This window comes from Photinus pyralis, unplaced genomic scaffold (genome assembly GCF_008802855.1).
Source record: "Photinus pyralis isolate 1611_PpyrPB1 unplaced genomic scaffold, Ppyr1.3 Ppyr1.4_LG6, whole genome shotgun sequence".
NCBI lineage: Eukaryota > Metazoa > Arthropoda > Insecta > Coleoptera > Lampyridae > Photinus > Photinus pyralis.
Window position 1 is genome coordinate 43,687,528 of NW_022170663.1, and position 21,123 is coordinate 43,708,650.

At 36.5% G+C, this 21,123-nt stretch overlaps 5 protein-coding genes across 10 annotated transcripts; 4 read left to right on the plus strand and 1 right to left on the minus strand.

Annotated features, from left to right (window-relative positions):
- Window positions 1-1,206: 1,206 nt before the first annotated feature.
- On the minus strand, window positions 1,207-4,178 carry LOC116174312 (E3 ubiquitin-protein ligase RFWD3-like). 2 transcript variants are annotated; one of them, XM_031492211.1, is made up of 3 exons: window positions 4,051-4,178; window positions 3,905-3,996; window positions 1,207-2,883 (listed from the first exon to the last, which is right to left on the minus strand). In XM_031492211.1, the coding sequence occupies exon 3, from the start codon at window positions 2,860-2,862 to the stop codon at window positions 1,297-1,299; it is 1,566 nt and encodes a 521-aa protein (XP_031348071.1). In that variant the 5' UTR covers window positions 2,863-2,883; window positions 3,905-3,996; window positions 4,051-4,178; the 3' UTR covers window positions 1,207-1,296. The 2 variants fall into 2 exon arrangements, with proteins under 2 accessions (XP_031348071.1, XP_031348070.1); XM_031492210.1 differs by lacking the exons at window positions 3,905-3,996; window positions 4,051-4,178 and adding an exon at window positions 2,930-3,102.
- LOC116174314 (cytosolic non-specific dipeptidase-like) lies at window positions 3,943-7,296 on the plus strand. Of its 2 annotated transcripts, none has more exons than XM_031492212.1 (5): window positions 3,943-4,014; window positions 4,069-4,749; window positions 4,800-5,220; window positions 6,860-7,111; window positions 7,160-7,296. In XM_031492212.1, exons 1-5 carry the CDS (start codon window positions 3,971-3,973, stop codon window positions 7,202-7,204), a joined length of 1,443 nt encoding a protein of 480 aa, XP_031348072.1. In that variant the 5' UTR covers window positions 3,943-3,970; the 3' UTR covers window positions 7,205-7,296. The 2 variants fall into 2 exon arrangements, with proteins under 2 accessions (XP_031348072.1, XP_031348073.1); XM_031492213.1 differs by having other exon boundaries at window positions 3,977-4,018.
- A 2,029-nt stretch (window positions 7,297-9,325) lies between these two features.
- LOC116174147 (lipopolysaccharide-induced tumor necrosis factor-alpha factor homolog) lies at window positions 9,326-10,053 on the plus strand. The gene is made up of 3 exons (XM_031491969.1): window positions 9,326-9,578; window positions 9,630-9,789; window positions 9,842-10,053. Exons 1-3 carry the CDS (start codon window positions 9,443-9,445, stop codon window positions 9,942-9,944), a joined length of 399 nt encoding a protein of 132 aa, XP_031347829.1. The 5' UTR covers window positions 9,326-9,442; the 3' UTR covers window positions 9,945-10,053.
- Window positions 10,054-16,429: 6,376 nt separating this feature from the next.
- On the plus strand, window positions 16,430-18,037 carry LOC116174260 (lipopolysaccharide-induced tumor necrosis factor-alpha factor homolog). Of its 4 annotated transcripts, none has more exons than XM_031492149.1 (4): window positions 16,430-16,552; window positions 17,370-17,614; window positions 17,684-17,813; window positions 17,865-18,037. In XM_031492149.1, exons 2-4 carry the CDS (start codon window positions 17,380-17,382, stop codon window positions 17,974-17,976), a joined length of 477 nt encoding a protein of 158 aa, XP_031348009.1. In that variant the 5' UTR covers window positions 16,430-16,552; window positions 17,370-17,379; the 3' UTR covers window positions 17,977-18,037. The 4 variants fall into 4 exon arrangements, with proteins under 4 accessions (XP_031348009.1, XP_031348007.1, XP_031348008.1 ...); XM_031492147.1 differs by having other exon boundaries at window positions 16,505-16,635; XM_031492148.1 differs by having other exon boundaries at window positions 16,508-16,657.
- Window positions 18,038-19,409: 1,372 nt separating this feature from the next.
- Window positions 19,410-20,216, plus strand: LOC116173940 (THUMP domain-containing protein 1-like). The gene has a single exon (XM_031491683.1). It carries the CDS (start codon window positions 19,446-19,448, stop codon window positions 20,184-20,186), a length of 741 nt encoding a protein of 246 aa, XP_031347543.1. The 5' UTR covers window positions 19,410-19,445; the 3' UTR covers window positions 20,187-20,216.
- Window positions 20,217-21,123: the final 907 nt, after the last annotated feature.

Sequence of the window (21,123 nt, forward strand, 5' to 3'; positions counted from 1 at the left end):
TTACGTGCAGAGTTAAACAACACACTAGCAGAGAATGCAAAAAGTAAAAAATCAACATGGTAGAAGACACCGCATCGGTGGTTTGGTGAATGATAAAGACGAAGATTTTAAGATAAGATATAATAAGATAAGTGTTGAGGGAAATCTAGTTCATTTAGAAATTGACACTGAAGCATCTGTGTCAGTTGCCCATATATCTTTTTTAAACAATAGTTAGCACATAAAAGTTTCTTGGTGTTAAATATAGTTTGAAATTAGTTACTAGTCAAATAGTTAATATAGTAGGTGAATTCAATGTACTTGTAGTTAAGTCTAATAATAAATCAATTATTGAACGATAAACCGATTGTTTTTCCCTATGTCTACTTTTAAACGACAAAATCTTTTTTGAAGATCGCCTAATTTTATGCAACCAAAATAACTTCTTAAAACAAATGAAGTGGCTGTCATATTAATTAATTTTGGCTTCCTTATTTTTATTCGTGCGATGTATTCAACTATAGTTCGTTTCACCAATAATTTAGCATTTCTCATTAGGCTGTTAAGTAGCGGGAATTCTCACTGCGACATTTAAAACAATAGGACAACAGCCCCCATTTAACTAAAAGTCGGCGGTTCTCAATAAAATTTTAATGTTTCAAACGCCATTTTGTGGTGCTCGTATAAATTCGGCCCGTTTCCTTAATAATCGATAGTTCCTTAAGGAATGCGTCGATAGGACATTAACGACAAGCGTTGATAACATACCTATTAATGTATTAATTTAATAGGTAGACACATTCCAAGTAGGTTCCCCTATTTTAATTACACTAAATTAACCATATGTACAGGGTGTAAATCGAAAAGTGGCACATAGGCGTTTAACATGGGAAATTACTTTTTCTTTGCGCGAACGCTTCCTAATTATTTTACGCAAAAATACAATAAAAGTTATAGAGATATAAATTCTGCATCTAAATCATGTGAAACGATTATTCTACCTCTTCTTGTACGCGAAAAAATTAAACAGAAAATGTAATTAATATTCAGTGGTATCATTTTTAAACAATAAAAATTTTGTCAAAATACTCCATATTGGGGGTTGCTACCCATACTCATAAATAATTGAAAAATGACCATCCTATAACAAAAAATCCAAGTCAATAGATGGTCTAAAAGTTCATTGTTTACAGACAGATACAAAGACTATATAAATAAAAAGGCACGTTGTAGAAAAAATAAGTCTTATTTTCTATTTACAAAATAGGTAAAACTATATTGTATAAAATTTGATGATAATAATTTGCTATTCAATAGTTATAAACATTTATGAAACATAACTTTTCTCTGACTTAGAGATACTACAAAACTTTCATTATTAATATTAATACCGCAAATGTCTAAGATTGGATCACGAGCAGCAGCCGAGCAAACTTTGTTACCAGTCTTTGCATTCCACAAACACATGCTTCGATCAGATTCTTGATAGGCAGCGATAAACGAATTATAATTATGGGTAATAAAACAAGATCGTGATAAATACGACTGTACCGTGCTCCCTCTAATCGTGTGAGTTATATTACAGGTTACATCGTCTGCTACACTGTCAAGGCACCACAAATAGTGTCGGGAGTAAGGATGCTGAGAGTTAGGTCTCGACGAGATCAAGAATTCGTTAGTGAAGTGTTGATAAACCATAGACACAAAAGGTCCCTCTAATGGCAACTGGTGGCGAGTATACTCTTCACCGTTAGTCTGAAATGCCCATAATGAGTTGAGTTTACAAGATATTATTCCACCATCGGGCATGGCTCTGTTAGAATTGGGAGGTATAGATGCAACAGACACGACGGGAGACCTGTCACCGGGTACTTCCATAGTCGAAACTGGCTTACCGGGCTGGCGAATGTCAATTTTCATTACACTCCCCTCCTGTCCTCCAATGTATACATAATTAGAATTACTGCTATCCCAACAGCACGACCATAAGGGCGAATTAGAAGTGTAAATGCAAACAGGGGCTGCCAGAGGAGACACGCCGACTAATTTTGCAGTCTTATCAAGAGAGACGCTCAAAAGATACGGATTATCTGTATTAAATTTGAAATCCCTTATCGCTGCTGAATGTAACGGTATATATGTTGTAAGTCTACATGTCGCCATATCTAATTGTCTTGCACCGAACCCCGGAAATAATGCATTGGACGATTTAACCGATGCGACGATAATGTGCTTCTTATAGAAATAATCCAAAACTCGACAACTAGGTTCTTCGCAGAGCGTTAACGATCTATCCAAGTGTAATCTACAACTTGTATTAGAAGCACTTGGCACTGAAACGTGCTGTCTCAATTGCACCTCCTTGTTTAAAAACTGAACATCACCAGCTAGCTCGAGGATTTCTTTTTTTAAAGCCTCCTCCCGCAACAGCCCATTTTGAAGTTCAATTTTCACCTTGTCCCTTTTTGCATTTGCGCAAACTATATCTTGTTTTGCTTCGTCTATACAATCACTATTCATTGGGACTAAGGTTTTTGAGTAAATAAACCAAATATGCCTGCTGGAACTTTTTGCTTTGCAACTAGGGCAAGATTTTGCTTTTTGAGTCGAAAACCAACGTTCAATGCAAGCCTGTCCGAAGACGTGCCCACACTTTAAAGAGCACACTCTGTGGTCACCGGCGTTCGTCCAACTTTCCAAACATATGGGGCATAAACGACCTTCGTCATCGTCCAGGCACGATCGATTAAAGTCGTGTTCATTTTTCGATTCTTCTGTGGTTCCATTGGTCTGATGGTCAGTAGGGTTTGATGGTACAGGCTTCATCTCGATATCCTCAATGGCTGGCCCCTCTGTAGTGTCTTCAATACCTTCTCTCTCCATTTTATGTTGAAATTCATTACCCTGCAAAAAGACGTTGGCTCCAAATTCTGTTGGGATACGAACCTACCTATTTTTGGATAATGTTTAATACTGATCGGTAGTACCAGAGGAGTTCACACTCTTCTAATTGCTACATTTATTTATTAAATACTGGTTTTTTAATACAAATTTTGAATTACATTCATGCATAAAGCTGTGTCTCTTCACTATGTAAACAAACCAAATTACACCACCATCGCCGAGAGATGAGCCACAGCCTACTACAGGGTGGTATAAAGGTTTTGTTCATCCGTCATTTATGCCTGTATGTTATGTTGCCTACGAGTTAGATTTGCTCTTCGACATTCTTTTTTCACCTTTCTCTTTGTATGTTATTACTTTCAAATTGACAACTGAAAAGCAGTCATAAAGTATGCACGAAGGCATGAAGTTTGAAGAAAATTTGAAGGTCTGTAGTAGAAAGTATAAAATGATGAAGCAGGTCATGTAAGGCGTCAAGATCTGTCAAGAACCTCAAGTAGGAGTAAGTAAATGCCCGAAGGATAAGGGAGGTAAGGCGTTAAAAAGATGAAAACAGAGTGATTGATGTCTCAGCAATCTAGATAATGTGATTCGAATAAAATTGCAGATAAATATTGTTCTTGGAATATTTTGGGCAATTCTGTGTAGAAAACATAATCCGAAGATCTCTCCCTTGGACCACATTATTTACAGTATACTGGTAACGGTCCCGGATAGACAGACAAGAGTATGATTTTAGAAAGAAGAGCTTCAGTATGAAGGTTTTCGTTTCTTAGTACAAATGGCATATATTCCAATGAAAATGATGTGCGAAAGCCCTCAAATACAGGGATCGCGCTGGACTAAACGTCTCCCATCTCGCAAATACCGGAATTCTCTTCAAGGCAAGATCTTAATGGGTTAGTTTAAGAGATTATGTCGACTAAAGGTACACAATCTTTTTTATCATTTACTAGAGACTAAATTCACTCATATGATTGACACTAATCTATTTTTATCATGAGATAAGAATTGTACTCACCTACTATTAACGAGCTAACCATCTCCAGTTATCTTCCATAGGTACCAGTATAGTCTCGACCTTTGCATGTCCATCATGTCTTTACCGGAAGTCTATGCGCAGCTATTTAAGTGAGTAGGTACCATCACGAAGTACGACCTACTTACAATTTGAATGATTTCCAGATACATTGACTCTCACAGAGATGAGTACATTGAAGAACTTCGAGAAGCTGTAGCCGTTCAATCGGTATCGGGATCACCGGAGCGTCGCAAAGACACGTGTCGGATGGTCGACTGGACAGCAAAAAAATTACAGAAGGCAGGATGCGAGGTAACGATTAGGGATATAGGTTTCGAGGAATTGCCCGATGGCAGTGAACTTCCGTTGCCTCCCGTTATTTTTGCAACCCTTGGGAGTGACCCGAAGAAAAGCACAATTTGTATTTATGGTCACTTGGATGTGCAACCTGCCTCCGTAGAGGACGGCTGGGAGTCGGAGCCTTTCAGCTTGACTGAACGCGATGGTAAATTGTACGGACGTGGAGCAACTGACGATAAAGGACCGGTCTTGTGTTGGATCCACGCCATTGAAGCTTATAATGCTATGGGCGCAGAAATACCAGTTAATATTAAATTTATTCTGGAATCAATGGAAGAGTCCGGGTGTTTGGGATTAGAAGAGTTGCTAGCTGCAGAAAAAAGTAGTTATTTATCCGATATTGATTATGTGTGCGTTTCTGATAATTATTGGGTTGGTACCGAAGTGCCCAACATTACGTATGGTCTAAGAGGAGTTTGCGAATATCAAATTGCAGTTGAATGCGCTAAACAAGACTTACATAGCGGACTATACGGAGGTGCAGTGTAAGTATAGCTACTTACAAACTACAAGTTCATATACCGCGAGTTTGTAGGCACGAAGCATTGGGCGATTTAGTCTATCTTCTAAATACCTTAACCGATAGCGAAGGCAATATACTGATACCAAACCTTCTCGAGAGCGTCGCCCCAGTTACCAGTGAGGAGACGGACTTATACCGTTCTATTACCTTCGATCTTAATGAATATCGCCGCACTATCGGGGGTAATAAGCTGAGGCACAATGAGGATAAAATACAATTATTAATGCACCGTTGGCGATATCCATCGCTTTCTATTCACGGAATTGAAGGGGCATACAGCGGGTCGGGATTAAAAACTGTAATTCCAGGGAAAGTTATTGGAAAATTTTCAATTAGAACTGTTCCAAATCAGCAGACCAACGAAGTCAACGAGATGGTGATTTCGTATTTGGAGCATAAGTGGAAGGAACGCGGTAGTCCAAACAATTTTAAAGTAAGTACTCACCATCCATTGGGAAAACTTCCCGAACCTGCGGGTAAACTTAATTTAAAAAATACTCTTAATCACGTTGATACAAATCATTCTAAAAAACCATTTCTCGACATGGGAAATTAGAATACGTTTTTTCTTAAAATGTATCCATACCATCCCTTATCGATCCTGAAAAGTAAAGAAAAAATTGTCTTGGAATTAATGCTGTAGGTTCCAGGTTTAGGTCCTAACTAAGGTACTAACCCCCTACACTAATACCTATTTGAAGTATTGGCCTATGTTATCCCTGACTGCAAGTTGCCATCTTCTCTGTTGGAACTTTCGGCTTTAGACCAATAATACTTTAAGCTTCAAGTTTTTACCCTTGCACTCCACTTTTCGCATAATACCGCAGGTTTCGAGAGTTTAGCTTTTAAAATTTCCAGCTCACATTGGCGGATACTTTCCAAAGACTTTAGAACTAGGCGGTGCTAAGAAGCATTGAAAAACTGTTTAGAGAGAACGCCTATAAACTCTAAAGGACAGCCCCTAAGTGCTTTTCATATAACCGTTCACGGCTTTATGTGCATTTCCAATACTGTCTAAGCCATACCCACAGTTTTCATGCTCCTGTATCTCGTCTTAGGTTTATTTTGGAAGTTTCTCGGACGACGTGAGCAGAAAAAGTTATGAAAAGAACCTAATAACCTTTGGAAAGAACCTAAAAACCGATTCGAGACATGTCTGACCTTGACATTTTAATCCACTTCAGTGCTTTATGTAACCCTCCAGAGTAATAACGTCGATAAGATTCTGAAAAAGATCTTTCATGGCCTTTAGCAGATTTCTTAAAGCCTTTTTTAAAGCTGCCGGACAATTTACCAAGCTTTCCAATGCCTTCTAGATTAAACTTCGTAAGCTCGCTTATATCTGGAGTGCCAACAATTCTCTTTTGAATTCTACACGCAAGGAGTGTGGAGATCGCTAGAATGCCCCGGATAGCCTTAAATACGTAAAAAGCTCTCGCATGTCCTTAAATGCACTTGTTTATGAAGACGTTTCGTGGTACCGTAAGAAGAGTCTACAGAAGGCTTTTCAGAAGGTCCGAATGCTATCGAGGGCCACGAACTGCTACCAGTGGTTTCCAGAACATTCCGCTGCTTTTTCCTGTCTGGCTCTAGACTTTGTCCACGTCTTCTCCATAGCGTTAAAAATTATTCCAGAGTTTTCAAGTTCCTTCCAGGGCTGTAGGAAAGGTTTAGAGCTGTGACTTAGGACACTTTAAAAGGTCTTCAATTGCACTGTAAATTCTTCGTATTGTTCTCTAGATGCTTTGTAGAGACTGTGAAGATCTGGAAAAGGTATAAAGAAAGCACCAGTAAGGCGTAAAAAAGTGCTTTACCGAGCGTTTAAGGTCCTTTCCGGTGCTGGACGAGCTTAGAAAGCCCTGGAAACGCTTGAAATGCAATACTGCTTTGGAAACCAATTACCGATCAGTCTTGGAGAAAAACTTAAAATCTTTGATAGTGCATAGAAAGCTGTGGAATGGGATGGGAATAACCCAACTAAATTCGCCACTGCGAAGTTTTAATTTAGACTTCAACCTAATTTACTGTGTAAATTAAATGGTGCAGCAAACTCAAACACAGTTTTAATTCAGATTACTGTGGATCCTCCAGGAGACTGGTGGACTGAAGATCCATTTCATCCTCACTATACGGCCGCCCGTAGGGCTGCGAAACACGTTTACGGCGTGGATGCGGATTTAACACGAGAAGGTGCATCAATTGGCGTTGTTTCAATTTTAAAGCAAATCTTACAAAAGAACATTGTTTTATTACCGGTCGGAGCAAGTGACGATGGAGCGCACGCTCAAAATGAAAAGATAAATATACGAAATTATATAGAAGGGGTGAGTGTGTATCTTTTATAACAGTATTTGCATAATAGTTATTTTCAGACGAAGCTGTTTTCGGCATATTTATATGAAGTGGGACAAATTTAATCACGAGCTCTAGTTTTTACCAACATTTTTAATATACAGGGTGCCCATTATGTATAGAATATAGTATATATCTCGGTACATATCGACGGTATACAACATTTTTCTATATGATAAACTTGTTTAACATTTTATTTCCCATAATAAGGCAGCATTCGGTTGTTTTTATTTCAGAAAACAAATGAATAACGATAAACAATTGATTTTTTTAATGGCACGTGCATTTGTTTTATTTTCATGTAGGATATCTGGATTAATGTTATTGATCTATTTACAATAACTTTTTTTGAAAAATTTTCTTGAATAAAGGTACTAAGAAAAGAGAAAAAATCTATCGACTGCCATAAAAAAAAATCAATTGTTTTTAGTTACTCATTTGTTTTCTAAAATAAAAACAACTGAATGCTGCCTTATTATAGGAAATATGATGTTAAACAACTTTCATATACAAAAATTTTGTACACATTCGATATTTACCAAAATATATACGATATTCCGTGCATAATGGTCACCCTGTATCTTTACATCAAAGCAGGTTCCTCATGACTCTTCGCATAAAATCACCTTTATTATGGATTGCTTAAAATTAAGACCAAAATCATTTTGATTTTCGGAGGTTGAAAAACTATTTCAACAGAATGCGAATTAAATAATGTTTAATTTGAAGAGTTTACACAAAACTTACTTTGAATTGTCGTATACTATATTTATTAAATGAGCCGAGTAAATCTTTAATTGAATTATTGCCATTAAAAAGCCTGAATCTCGCCCCCCCCCCGCCCCCTTCACTTAGGCTCTAAAATGGTTTTCACAAATCGATCGGAAAAAGACCTTTCCTCATAGATTTTGGCAATCGCAAGTTTTAAGATCTGACCTTCACAAAAGAGGAAGAACCAACAGAACCAGATTTGTGGTGACACCGACGTTTGAAGATGTACGAAGACGCGACCTCGACCGGGAGCACAGCCGAGCGTCGCCTGGAGATAGATCGCGTCCAAATGAATCTACCACCATTCTGGGCAACCGACCCCTAAATGTGGTTCACCCAAGTGGAGAGTAATTTCCGAATAAGCGGCATCGCGAATGATGACACCTGGTACCGGTACATCGCCAGGGGCTTAAAAGTCCGGAACATCCTCACCAAACCACCCGACGACGAGACGTACCAAAAGCTGAAATCAAAATGTTGGGCGCAACTTACGATCAGCGGATTAGACAGTTACTCGAACTCAAAGGGGAATTAGGGGATCACAAGCCGTCGCAGTTCCTCAGACACCTCCAAGGACTCGCAGGATGGCCTGTGCCTGATAATCTTCTAATGTCTACAGTGCTATTTATTAAAAAGTAGACATAGAGATGCCCTTTTTGGCTTCCGTATTTTTATTCTCGTTGATACCTGATGTATTCAACTGGAGAAAACGTTGAAATTGTCAATTAGTACAGCTTAAGAGGCGTAAGAGATTTATTTTCTGTGAATCTAAAACAACAATATTCAAATTAAAGCGAGATCTTTATTTGTTTAAAGAAGTTATTTTGGATGCATAAAATTAGGGGCTCTTCAAAAGTGATTTTGTCATTTAAAAGTAGACATAGGGTAAAACAATACACGTAAATCCCTATGTCTACTTCTTAATAAATAACACTGTATATGGAGCAGCAGTACACTCAGAGGCGAATTTCTAATCTGGTAATTTAAAAAAACCAGTGACGTCGTGGTCGTAGTTTCAGTTGTAACCTCCCGTTACACACTGCTTTCTGCATCTGCACATAAAAAAAATACAATAAAAAATAAATAAAATATTTAAATCCATACCACTTGGGGGATCTGAATGCTAAGTCATCACAAACGAAATATGCCAATTCACGCATTGGATTAGGACATAGTGTGATTGTTAGTCATAGTTTTAATAAAGAAATACTTTATCAACTTAGTTTTTGGAATATTTTGGACGATTAATGAAAAATAATACATATATGCATGAGAACAATTTTTTGCATTGTATTGTTGTACTCATCAGCTCGACCTTATCTTAATAAACACTATTTAATTAGTAACTACCTCGTCACTTATTTATTTTGCACGTAAGAGAACTTTTTGGTTATTTTTTAAAATTCATGATAATGAGTCAGACATTATCTCTTATCTAGAAGATAATTATTATCCTCAATTATAAATTAAATAATTCCCTTTTCATTTTGATCGCTTTAGTCTTTTGAGATTTATTAAGTGGATAGTTTAAAATGGAAAATCCACCACCATACAGCGCGCAAGAAACAAAGCAAAATTATGTGCCACCGGGAGTTGCACCGTCTAACGTGGGGCCATCGCAACAATTTGCCCCACCGCCGTTACAATCTGGATATTATCCCAGAACAGGTAAGGTGTTTTTCTGGTTTTCTGCTTTCGTATTAAAACAAAATGTTGTAGAACAACCAATTATCTCAATCCCATCAGTTGTTGTATCAGCTCTTGGTCCAAATTCACAGATGATAACTTGCCCATTTTGTCATCAGTTGGCTTCGACAAGAGTTGACGTGGAATCAACGACGAAGACGCATCTTTTTGCGTTATTTTTGTGTATATTTCTGTAAGTTTCCCTAAACAAATTGAATTATCGTTGATGAGCTGTTCTATTTTAGATGTTGGCCGTGTGCTCCACTGCCGTACTGCATTGATTCCTGTAAGAGCAAAAACCATTACTGTTCAAATTGCAGCGCCTTTCTGGGAGCGTATGATCCGTAAACTGCTGATGTATTCTTTATAAATAAATTAATTAATTATTGTAAAGATTGGCACTATAGCAGTAGTATTAAGATTAAGGTGAATATTTTAATAAAATCGGTATATTCAATTTCCTTACATCAATAACACGCTCTCACAAATCTAAATTCACTTTGTGCCTGAAGAGCTAGCTACTTTATGAAATCCGACTATCTGTCTGTCCGCTCCTGGTCTCTAGAGAATGGAAAGATGTTTTATAATTTTGTTTCCGTCAATCGACGGTTTTGATCTTCGATTTGAAAAAGAACAGCTTCACTTCATTATTGCATGGTGTTTGGGCTAATGACATTTTCCTTTAACCTTGTGCAATTTTGTTGGCAATTCTTGGATGGCTTATTAGTCACTGTAACGATTACTATTCCATATTAATATTTTTATCTATTAAAGATACACCTTATCACAATACTCTAAGCAGTATTGACATTAACTAGGGGCTTTAAGTGTTTTTGGCAATTCATTACGTGTGTTTCAGCGGATAGATTAAATCAAATGCCTAAATCATTGAGGACTACGGTTTTATAATTAATTAAAAAGCGTTTGTAAAAACCCGCACTTCAAATAAGGTGTGGGTAGAACCCGGACCCGGACGCGGATTTGGTGGGTTCTTTCTTTTATGTTTTCGTGCACCATAACATCAAAGCCATAATGACGTTCCTGGTAGAGTTCCAAGCATTACTTTTTTCAGTTGGATATTTACACGGAAGGTTTTGACATCACCAGTAGATATGTCTGGCCCTGACGTTCCACTGGGCTTTTATGAGTACCCTCTTTGATAAGAAAAGAAGGGCGTTAGATTGATAGAAAACAGTTCCTTTCGGCACGGCACCACTACAGGCATGCGTATGCACAATCTGAGACCAATCTAATTTATGGTTTGCTACATGTAAAAGTTATGCACGTTTTGCTATTAAAAACAACCTCTCAGGAAATAATTGGGGGGGGGGGCGAAATTTGATGACCGTATGACACACCTTCATCAGGTATATGTTATGTACTGCAAGAAATTCCAGGACTCTAGGACAATTCCCCTAGCAGTAGATCAAAACCGCCCAAGTGGGTGCGGAAGGACGGACAGAACGGAAACAATATCACATTCTTTTTATTCTTATAAAATGGGCTAAAAAATAGAGAATGGTATGTTTCTATTTAAAAAAAACCAACATGGCACTTCCGGTATTTGCGGAAGCGCCGCCATGATTTTGGACTTTCCGTCCGTCCGTCTGTGGAAAGATAACTCTCGAACGGTTTTGAATTTTCCAATGGGGGTTTACAGTATAGTTGAATTTCGCAGTTCTAATTTAATAAGCGTGTACCTGAAACCATAAAACATTTTTTTGGACAGTAAAAGTTTATTTAAAAATAGAGGTTGATTAGCAAAAAAATAATGAACATGTGCGGTTTTAAAGGTTTATTCAAAACGATATGATTGTGGCGGGCTCTGTGACGTAATAAGCCCGACCAATCAGCTCCTAGAACCATTCAGATGACATAACGACTTGGCAATATTGCAGGAGAATGGCATTTATAACTTGCGTCATCTGTCACAGGAACTTGTCACTTTCGTGCTAGATGCGGTTAAACATCCCTCTCAAAACGTCAAATGTGACAAACGTCAGACTCTCGCGTAAGGTTGCCAGCTCACTTCTACGTGATTGGTTGTAGGTTTGTGACTTATTTAGTCTAAAGCGTTTCAAATTCGGACTAAAAACACAGCTTTTCAATAATTTATTTTGGGTTTATTTTACTCGCAAATAAAAATTGAAGACACACGGGTCTTTTTATTTTCAATGTACTTTGTGGATCAGAAATAAAAAATGAAGGCGGGATGACCCCATTATGCTTTAAGTATTTTGTTTATCACCCGGCTAGGATTCATGGCTCAGTGGTAGAGCATTGGGTTATGAATCCGAAGGTCGGGTGTTCGAACCTGGGTTGAGGTGAATTTTTCATCTGTGGCGGAGATGGAAATTACCTTAGACCAGCTTCGAGCATTCTACCGGCTACTCCGAATTAGCTTTTCCTGTAGTTTTCCTAATTCGTAAGGTAAATACCGGAGTAGTATAGACCAACTTAAGACCTTCTGCAGAGGCACCATTATGCGGGTCACTGTAATTGGGCGCATGCCTGTAAAGGTCTGTCCAAGTCTTAGACTTATCGGCCAGGCCATAATTAACATAAAATAGAAAATAAATAGGTTTTGTTTCTTATCGTTACAAATAAAAGAGTTATTCCATAACGTTAATGCGTACATGAAATATTTAGATTATATAATTTAAACTATAACTAAAACTTAATAAGCTGTTTCTTAAATTAACTATGTACTTTTAATAAGGAAAAAAAAATAAATAATTGTATTAAAAATTAGTTAACAAATTAGTATTTATTCTTATGCTTACTAAGTCGAGTTAATTAAGTAATATATTGTAACCACTTTTTTATTTATTTATAATAATAATAATAATATATATATTCATTGTGCTAGTACATTAAAAGTAATGTTTACACGCGTCATAAAAGCAGAACAATACATATAAATATAAAACACAGAGACTTGCTATAACATAAAACATAAAACGTAAACTCTAAGAAATATTAAAATTTATAATTTAACGTCAATGTTAAGAAAATCTTTAATATTGTATAAGGGGTTTTCAGTTAAAAAAGCCTTTATTTTGTTTTTGAAAATCTTTCTATTTTCTGATCGAATGTGATCAGGCAACCTGTTATAAAACACTGGCCCCCAGTAGTTATGTGCAGCTTGCGATTTTTTAAGTCTAAGTTTCGCGCATACAAGATTATTGCTGTTACGTGTGTTGTACCTGTGGATGTCTGAATGGGCTACATAATTTAATTTATTTTTATGAACATACACCAAACATTCTAGTACGTACTGAGAAGGCGCTGTAAGAATTTTGAAAGATTGAAAAATGTAACGACAGTCTTCTCTGTATCCAGCACTAGCTACACTTCGGACACACCTTCTTTGCATCGCAAATATTCTTTTCATTGCAGTGGAGTGGCCCCACGCTATTATTCCATAACAAATTATTGAGTGGGCATAACTGTAATAGACACATTTTAAAATCGGTTTCGACACCATGTTAGATAAATGTTTTAACAGATACGCGACTGAAGCCAGTTTTGCGCTAATTCTGTCTTCGTATTGGCCCCACGTCAGTTTCGAATCAATAAGGACGCCAAGGAAATTAATGGATACTACTTCTTTTGACGTTGATGAAGAGAACTGAATTTTTTGTGTTTTACTAATATTTAAAATTAGCTTATTAGCACTAATCCATTGTTTTACATCTAATAAAGCCTTACTTATTTTTTCTTCATTCTGCACGAAATCGGAAGAAATCTAGTTAACGTTATGTCGTCAGCATACAGCGTGAATCTGGCACCTGGACTAGAGAAACAAATGTCATTAATAAAAATTAAAAATAAAACAGGTCCAATTATGGAACCCTGCGGAACGCATAATGTTACAGCTCGACATTGAGATTTTTTATTGTTGTACTGTACAAATTGCTTAAGTAAGATTGAATTAAGTTTATGCTATCCTGCGTGAAATTATACAAATTTAACTTTTTTAACAGTAACTTGTGAGATACCAAGTCAAAGGCTTTAGTTTGATCTAAAGATATAGACGTACAACTTCTACGTGCCTCTATACTGTCAATAATCTGCGTAGTGAAATTAAGAATGGCAGTAGTTGTCGAAAACCAAACTGATTACTGCAAAACAAATGATTCCCTTCCATGAAATCTATAATCCGATTCTTCAGAATCATTTCAAATACTTTCGAAAAAATTGGAAGGATGGATACCGGTCTATAATTAGTAGTTACGTTCCTTTTTTATGAAGCGGCAGAACACAAGCAAGTTTTAACACATCCGGGAAAATGCTGTAATGTAGACATTCATTTAGCAACGAAGTGAATGGTGATATGATTATGTTTATTATACATTTAATTATGTCCAAATTGTGACCGTACGCATCCATGCACTTACTATTATTTAAAAGTTGGGGGATTGAACCTTGGGGACAGATGGGGATCATTTAGGTTATTACTGTCTATATTTTCCACCAAGCTAGATGGAATATTTAAAAACTCTTCATTGAATGTCTCTGCGTCAATATTTGATGGGTTCACATCATTTTTGCAATACTGACCTTTAATAACTTTCCACATGGCCTTTGAAGAATTTTTGCATTTGGAAATAAATGTATCATGAGTTGCAATTTTACTCTTTTTAATAGCCAAGTGATATTTATATCTAAAAGATCGCAACATCAATTTTACGTTTTCACTGCGCGACTGTAAATATAATTGTTGTAAAAATTGTAAGGTATTTCGCATCCTTTTTAAGTCGTTGTTGTACCAATGAACATTGAGAGATTTATTTGTACAATTCACAATTTTTTCAGGAAATGCTATTTCACAAGCCCCAGTGATAGTATTTAGAAACAAGTCAAATTTTTTATGAATATCTCTACTTCTATCTTTTACAAAATCAAAACAACAATTCTCTAAAATATTATTCAAAATAACTTTTCCGTGTTTATTTATTGGACGGTGTTTTCTAGGACTATTTATTCTGATTGGAGCATGATTGAGGGACATAATTGCATGTATTCCGAGATGGTCAGATAAGTGGGTATCTATAATATTAGATGAACTTGCTTTTACGTTTGTGAAAATGTTGTCCAAACAATTCTGATTTCTAGTGGGGGAAGAAATATTGGGATGCAAATTAAATGTGGCCATAAGATCTATTACTTCTACAGCGCCTTTATCCGCCCCCAAAAAATTTACATTAAAATCGCCAGCGACACATACATACCTGTATTTCACACATTGACGTAAGGCTTTCTCCATAGTGCTTGAAAATATTTTAAAATCACCTTGCGGTGATCTATAAATACATAAAACTATTGCTTCTAAGACTGGTAAGTACACACAGGATATTTCGCAATGCATTTCACTAGATAGAGCGGTAATCCTAGGGACGGAAATACAATTGTGTTTGGGTTTCACATAAATTAAGGAACCACCATGAATGCGGTTTTCTCTACAAAAGCTATTGACTAATATATAATTTCTAATGCACGTATTTGTTACCTCAAAATTCTTTAACCAGTGTTCACAAAGACAAATCACGTCATAATCAGTATCTAACAGCTGCACTTCTAGTTCACTAACTTTATTCCGTAGACTTTGAATGTTTAAGAAAAAAATGCTAAAGCTTGTCGACATTTCAGTACTATCCCTATTATTAATTTTTTCAAAATAAGCATGTTGTTGACACTGATTACGATGAGATTTCCCTGCGTACCTGTTTATAAAAAATCATTTACAACAGGAGGATATACAAGATTTCCAACATTAACATACGACTGTGACTTAACGCCGTCGTCGCCCTTAAAATAGTTAGTTCTTTCACAAATGTACTTTATTAAAGTTTGCTTACCGGAATATGTCATGTGTAATCCATGCCTAGTGAAATGTTGAGAACGAAGAACAGTGTTTATGTCAATGTACTTAAAATTAAAATTAAATATATATATATATAAAATAATAATAATAATAGATCACCCAAGGAAGAACTGATTAAATGTTCAATGATCCACAGGAGCTCGTTTGCTATATTTGTTACAAGTACAAGGACCAGGAAGCGCTGCTCTTTGCCCGACGCATGATGAATTTTTCTTGTACTACCCATTTACGCAGGCCCTTTCATACTACGTTAGTTACCGCACGAGTGATTTTATGTTTCACCAACACTAATTAGTTCAGTTTTGTCCCCAGTGGAGAGGGATTGGGCGAGTTTCTAAAGGAGCTACCGATCGTAGTCATCAATGAAAGGGACATAGAAGAACGTTTCCCTGCGTTCATATTTTATGCATAAGTAGAGAGAAGTTTGATGCTCGAAAAGAAAAAGCAAACTTTGTATTTTGAAGTCATGTTGCGTTGCTTCCTCGAGAGCGTGTCTTCTGTTGAAGACTGTGACCTTAACCTACTGCAGGATCTCTTCCACCTTCTATAGAGGGCGGGCTCTTTTAAAATACCTATCTATATAACTCTTCTTGCATGAAAGATATTAACATTTTCAACAAAAATACAACTAATGCCTACGTGGTTTCCGTATAGGTACGCGCGTTCGTTTGAGGAATTTAAATATTGCCTATGTAAAACTCGTGGTTATTTTAAAGACTGATGGGTTGGAGCACGTTAAAGTGTGAAAAACTACGTTTCAGCCACTCCACAAAACCTATTTTTGCGTATGACACGTGGCGTCTTTTAAAAAATCCCATCCCTGATGCCTTAGCACCCCATCAAATGATGATAATCGGACGAACGGATGGACAAACACCCTACATTTTAATGACTAACGTAATTATTTTGCATAGGACAATGGGCATGGTGGGGACACATTCTATCACGAGTATCTAGTCAAAATTTATATGTGTTATAAAGTAAGAGAATTATGACGTTGGGAAGCCGGTGTATTTTTAAATTCAGAGTTCGTATTTAGTTCTGGCAGATAGTTCAAAATTTTGTTAAGGTTAGTTGAAACTTAATTTGTATGAAATTTAACTCAGTTAGTTTGTAATTAATGTTTACTTTGTGGATCCCTAATATATCTAGGTGAGATGAGATGCTTGCGATAGTAAGTATGCCAGTAACTATTTATATGGCTCACGTTCTGCTTGAATTGTAATTCAAGGCTACCAAGGGAGTCATGGTCATTTAATCCAAAACAAATTAATCAAAATAGGGCAAATATAGTTTTACGAGGGAAATGTAAAGCTTCCTCTATTTTTTGTGTGGAAAAACAAGGTAACTAGGAAATTAAATTTGACAAATTGTTTCTTTTCTAATTTTCGAACAGTTCAAGCAGTAAGTATTTAATTTAATTATGTCGATTCTTCCCATTGAAACTAAAATATACCGTAGTTTATTTATTTAACAGTCGGCACCTATAGCTATTTCAAGTGGTGTATCAATAGCATCGGTGAAAAAGCATATTGACCCTTGTCGAACTAGCCTTGGCCTTATGCACCCTGCAATTAGATTCCAAGGCTTTTTCTTTCGAACGGCAGTTTTAAGGTTTTTAATAGTAGTAGGTTGGTGATAGACAACATCACTGCCTAACCCCTCTTCTTATTCCAAACCATTCAGTCATACGTGGCGAAACATAAATGATTTCAACAAAAATAGCCATATTTACAGCACAATGAGTACAAGGAATGGTGACAATTTGAGCATACCCACTCACCGAACAATTCGTTATGAGAGAGGTTATTACTATAATTGCATCAAAGTATTTAATGCTATGCCAAAGTGATAGTCGGTATTAAAAATACAACCTGATATTACAGAATCAAAAAAATGGAGAAAATCCCACCACCTCCCCCCTATGAAGAAAGTACACATTCGCCTCCGTTAAATAATTACTCGCAAGCATATCCCCCACAATCGCGCAATGCTGGATATCCAACTTTACCTCCTCCACAAATGGGGTTTCCACCACCTCCGCAAGTGGGGTTTCAACAACCAGGATTCATACCACAGCCTACGCCAAGTGTCCCGCAAGCGCAATACTCGAGGTACCCACAACCTCAAGGTAGGTTATAATAAATTGGTTAGACGGAAGATCTAGGTATGTACTTAAAAAATGATCTTATCTTCGCAGTTGTCACAGTCTTTGGTCCAATTCCACAACTGATAAATTGCCCGCATTGTCATAATCAAGTTACATCAAAATTGGAAGCAAGTGCTGGTACGAAAACTCATCTTTTTGCCGCTCTGTTATGTATCCTAGGGTACGTACTTCTAAATGTCTATGTACTTGGCTGTAATTTGTTCTAATTCAGATGCATTCCCTGCTGCCTAATACCATACTGTGTGGATTCGTGTAAAGATCGAAGCCATTACTGCCCGCAGTGCAACGCATTTTTAGGAAGTTATGGTACCGCATTGTTTTGATAGATTTGCAATTCTTTTATTCTGCATGTATATACATATAATAAAACAGAAATGTTAAATACCGGAGCATTATCAGTAGGTACCTATTATCGTAGCAAATTTTCCTGGGCGTTTATTTTAATACTTCAATGGTAATACCTACTTCATTACATTTTAGTCAGCAAAAATGGATCTTGGTTTTGACATCTTTTGTTAAAAATATAAGGGGTCGTGAAAAATTCATGAAAATACGTCTTGATGCATTATTTTAGAAACTTTTGGTTAACATGGTCTCAAAAAAAGCATGTAACATCTTTTAATCCCTACCCTAGTAGCCCAATCTTAGAACTGTTTGAAATTATGGATTCTACAGGCCACATTCTATAAGAAAATTTTTTTTCCGGGTCGATCTGAGACAATTTTTTTTGCGGGCCTCAAAAAAAGGCAGGGTATAACCTTCCTTTTTTTTTACCAAAAATCGACTACACCAAAATTTCTCGGGAAAACACTTTTTCTTATTAATTTTGGTGCGTAGAATCCAAAACAATTCGTACTTTTTCGATCAGCCTTCTCAATCGTAAGTTATAGACTAAAAACCAATTTCGAAAGAAAATTCAAAGGGCTGTAACTTTTGAACTAGTAGCCCAATCTTAGAACTGTTTGAAATTATGGATTCTACAGGCCACATTCTATAAGAAAATTTTTTTTCCGGGTCGATCTGAGACAATTTTTTTGCGGGCCTCAAAAAAAGGCAGTGTACATAACCTTCCTTTTTTTACCAAAAATCGACTACACCAAAATTTCTCGGGAAAACACTTTCTCTTATTAATTTTGGTGCGTAGAATCCAAAACAATTCGTACTTCTTCGATCAGACTTCTCAATCAAAAAAATGTAACTTTTGAACTAGTAGCCCAATCTTAGAACTGTTTGAAATTATGGATTCTACAGGCCACATTCTATAAGAAAATTTTTTCTCCGGGTCGATCTGACACAATTTTTTTTTGCGGCCTTAAAAAAAGGCAGTGTATAACCTTCCTTTTTTACCAAAAATCGACTTCACCAACATTTCTCGGGGAAACACTTTTTCCTATTAATTTTGGTGCGTAGAATCCAAAACAATTCGTACTTTTTCGATCAATGAAAAGTTATAGACTAGAAACCAATTTCGAAAGAAAATTAAAACGGCTGTAACTTTTGAACTAGTAGCCCAATCTTAGAACTGTTTGAAATTATGGACTCTACAGGCCACATTCTATAAAAAAAATTTTTTGCCGGGTCGATCTGAGACAATTTTTTTGCGGGCCTCAAAAAAAGGAAGTGTATCACTTTCATTCAAACATTTTGTAAAGCTTTGGTTGTGGATTTTCAAATTCAAATTTTTTCGTTGGATATCGCGCGCCCGCTTGATAGTTAAAGTCCCCAGATCTAGGGACTTTATCAGTAGTGGCTAAAGTATCGGCACCGGTTTGTTTAATTAATATACCTGAAAATGGCCGAAACGAAGAAAAGAAAATATCAATATTCTGATAATGGCAAAAAACGAAAGAGATTCGCGTTAGAGGTGGGTTTAAAGGGCTTTCTTTGTAGTTGTAACGACAGAGAAAAAGACTGCGTAAGAGAATCGTACAATATTTTAAACGAGTATGCCCCCTCGCTAGAACCCGAAGGCCAAGGGAGTTCCGAAGTGAATGATAAAGAAGACGTAGACGAACTAGAACGGGAAATTCAGGCACTGAAGACATTGAAGGAGAAATCGAACCATCGGTTTCAAGCGGTTGAATCAGGTGCAAAGAATATCGTATTCATACGTACAACTTTAGAAGATCCTGTAAAACTAGCCCAGACAATTATTGAAGACATCCATAAGACTAGGCAGCAGAAGACACGCTTTCTTATTCGGTTAGTACCAATCGAAGAGACGTGCAAAGCGTATCTCGATGATATAAAAAAGGCTATAGCGCCTTTAGTACAGAAATATTTCGGCGGTAATGAACCGAAAACGTTTTCAGTGTTTTATAATCATAGGCACAATAATCAATTGTCAAGGGATGACGTTATCGCGGCAGTTGCAGATATGGTAACTGAACAAAATAAGGAGCACAAGGTTGATTTAAAAAATGGTGAATTATCTGTGATAATCGAAGTGATTAAGAATTATGCCTTGCTAAGTGTTACACCTAAATTTTTACAGTATAAGAAATATAATTTACACATGATCTGTAAAGATTAGCATCCAAATAAAGGCACATTAGTTTTGGAAGAATGCCCCCATTTGATTTGATAATCATAATGTAGTAATCACATCTTTCCGTATAGATTTTTATAATATGTACCAATGTTTAGTATAAGTGCCAGAGCCCAGAGCTTAAGATGTATGAATAAACCAGGCAACTAGAGCTGAAAAACAAGCTTTAAAACAATTTTTTCCCAACTGCAACCAAGTACTAATGGTGGATTTAAGGTTTATACAATCATCATTAGTTCACTACCAGAAATCATTAACAAAATAGCCAGTCAATAGCAACAAAAGTTTAATGCGTGTTGCTAACGAACGAAACCATCCTGAGCTTAGTGCACTTGATGATTTTGGTTTACTATCTGTATCTTTCTACAATTATTCCGACGTTTAATTGGGAGCTGCAACATTAAAGTGTCAATTTAAATGATTTTTGGGTCAAGTTCATGAGTGACATGTGACTAACGCCATCCGCAATATCTTAATACCATCAACTTTCTGCCACTTCCAACTTGCAAGCATTAAATTAAAGAGATAACCTAGATATGACCCACCCACCATTATGGACTATCATGATTCCATGCAATATGATTAGTTTTTTTAAGATACATAGCCATAATGTAGGTACGCAACTTTTAGAAAAATTCCCTCTATATCACAAACATTTATTAACAATAACATATTTGGAGTCGACAAGTACCTATACAAACACTTATCATGAATTCTCGCTTATTGGTTGAAAAATATTTTCAATTTTGCACTCCCTCTGCGCCACCTATTTTACATAAAGGAAAACATCCATTAACTGTTAGCAAAACTTGATTTGTTTACAAAGAAGGCTCTGCAATAACAAAATTCATTTGCAATATTTCTATAGTCCCAAAAGGAAACAACAGAGTGAGTACACTTCCATTGCATTATGTAGGACATT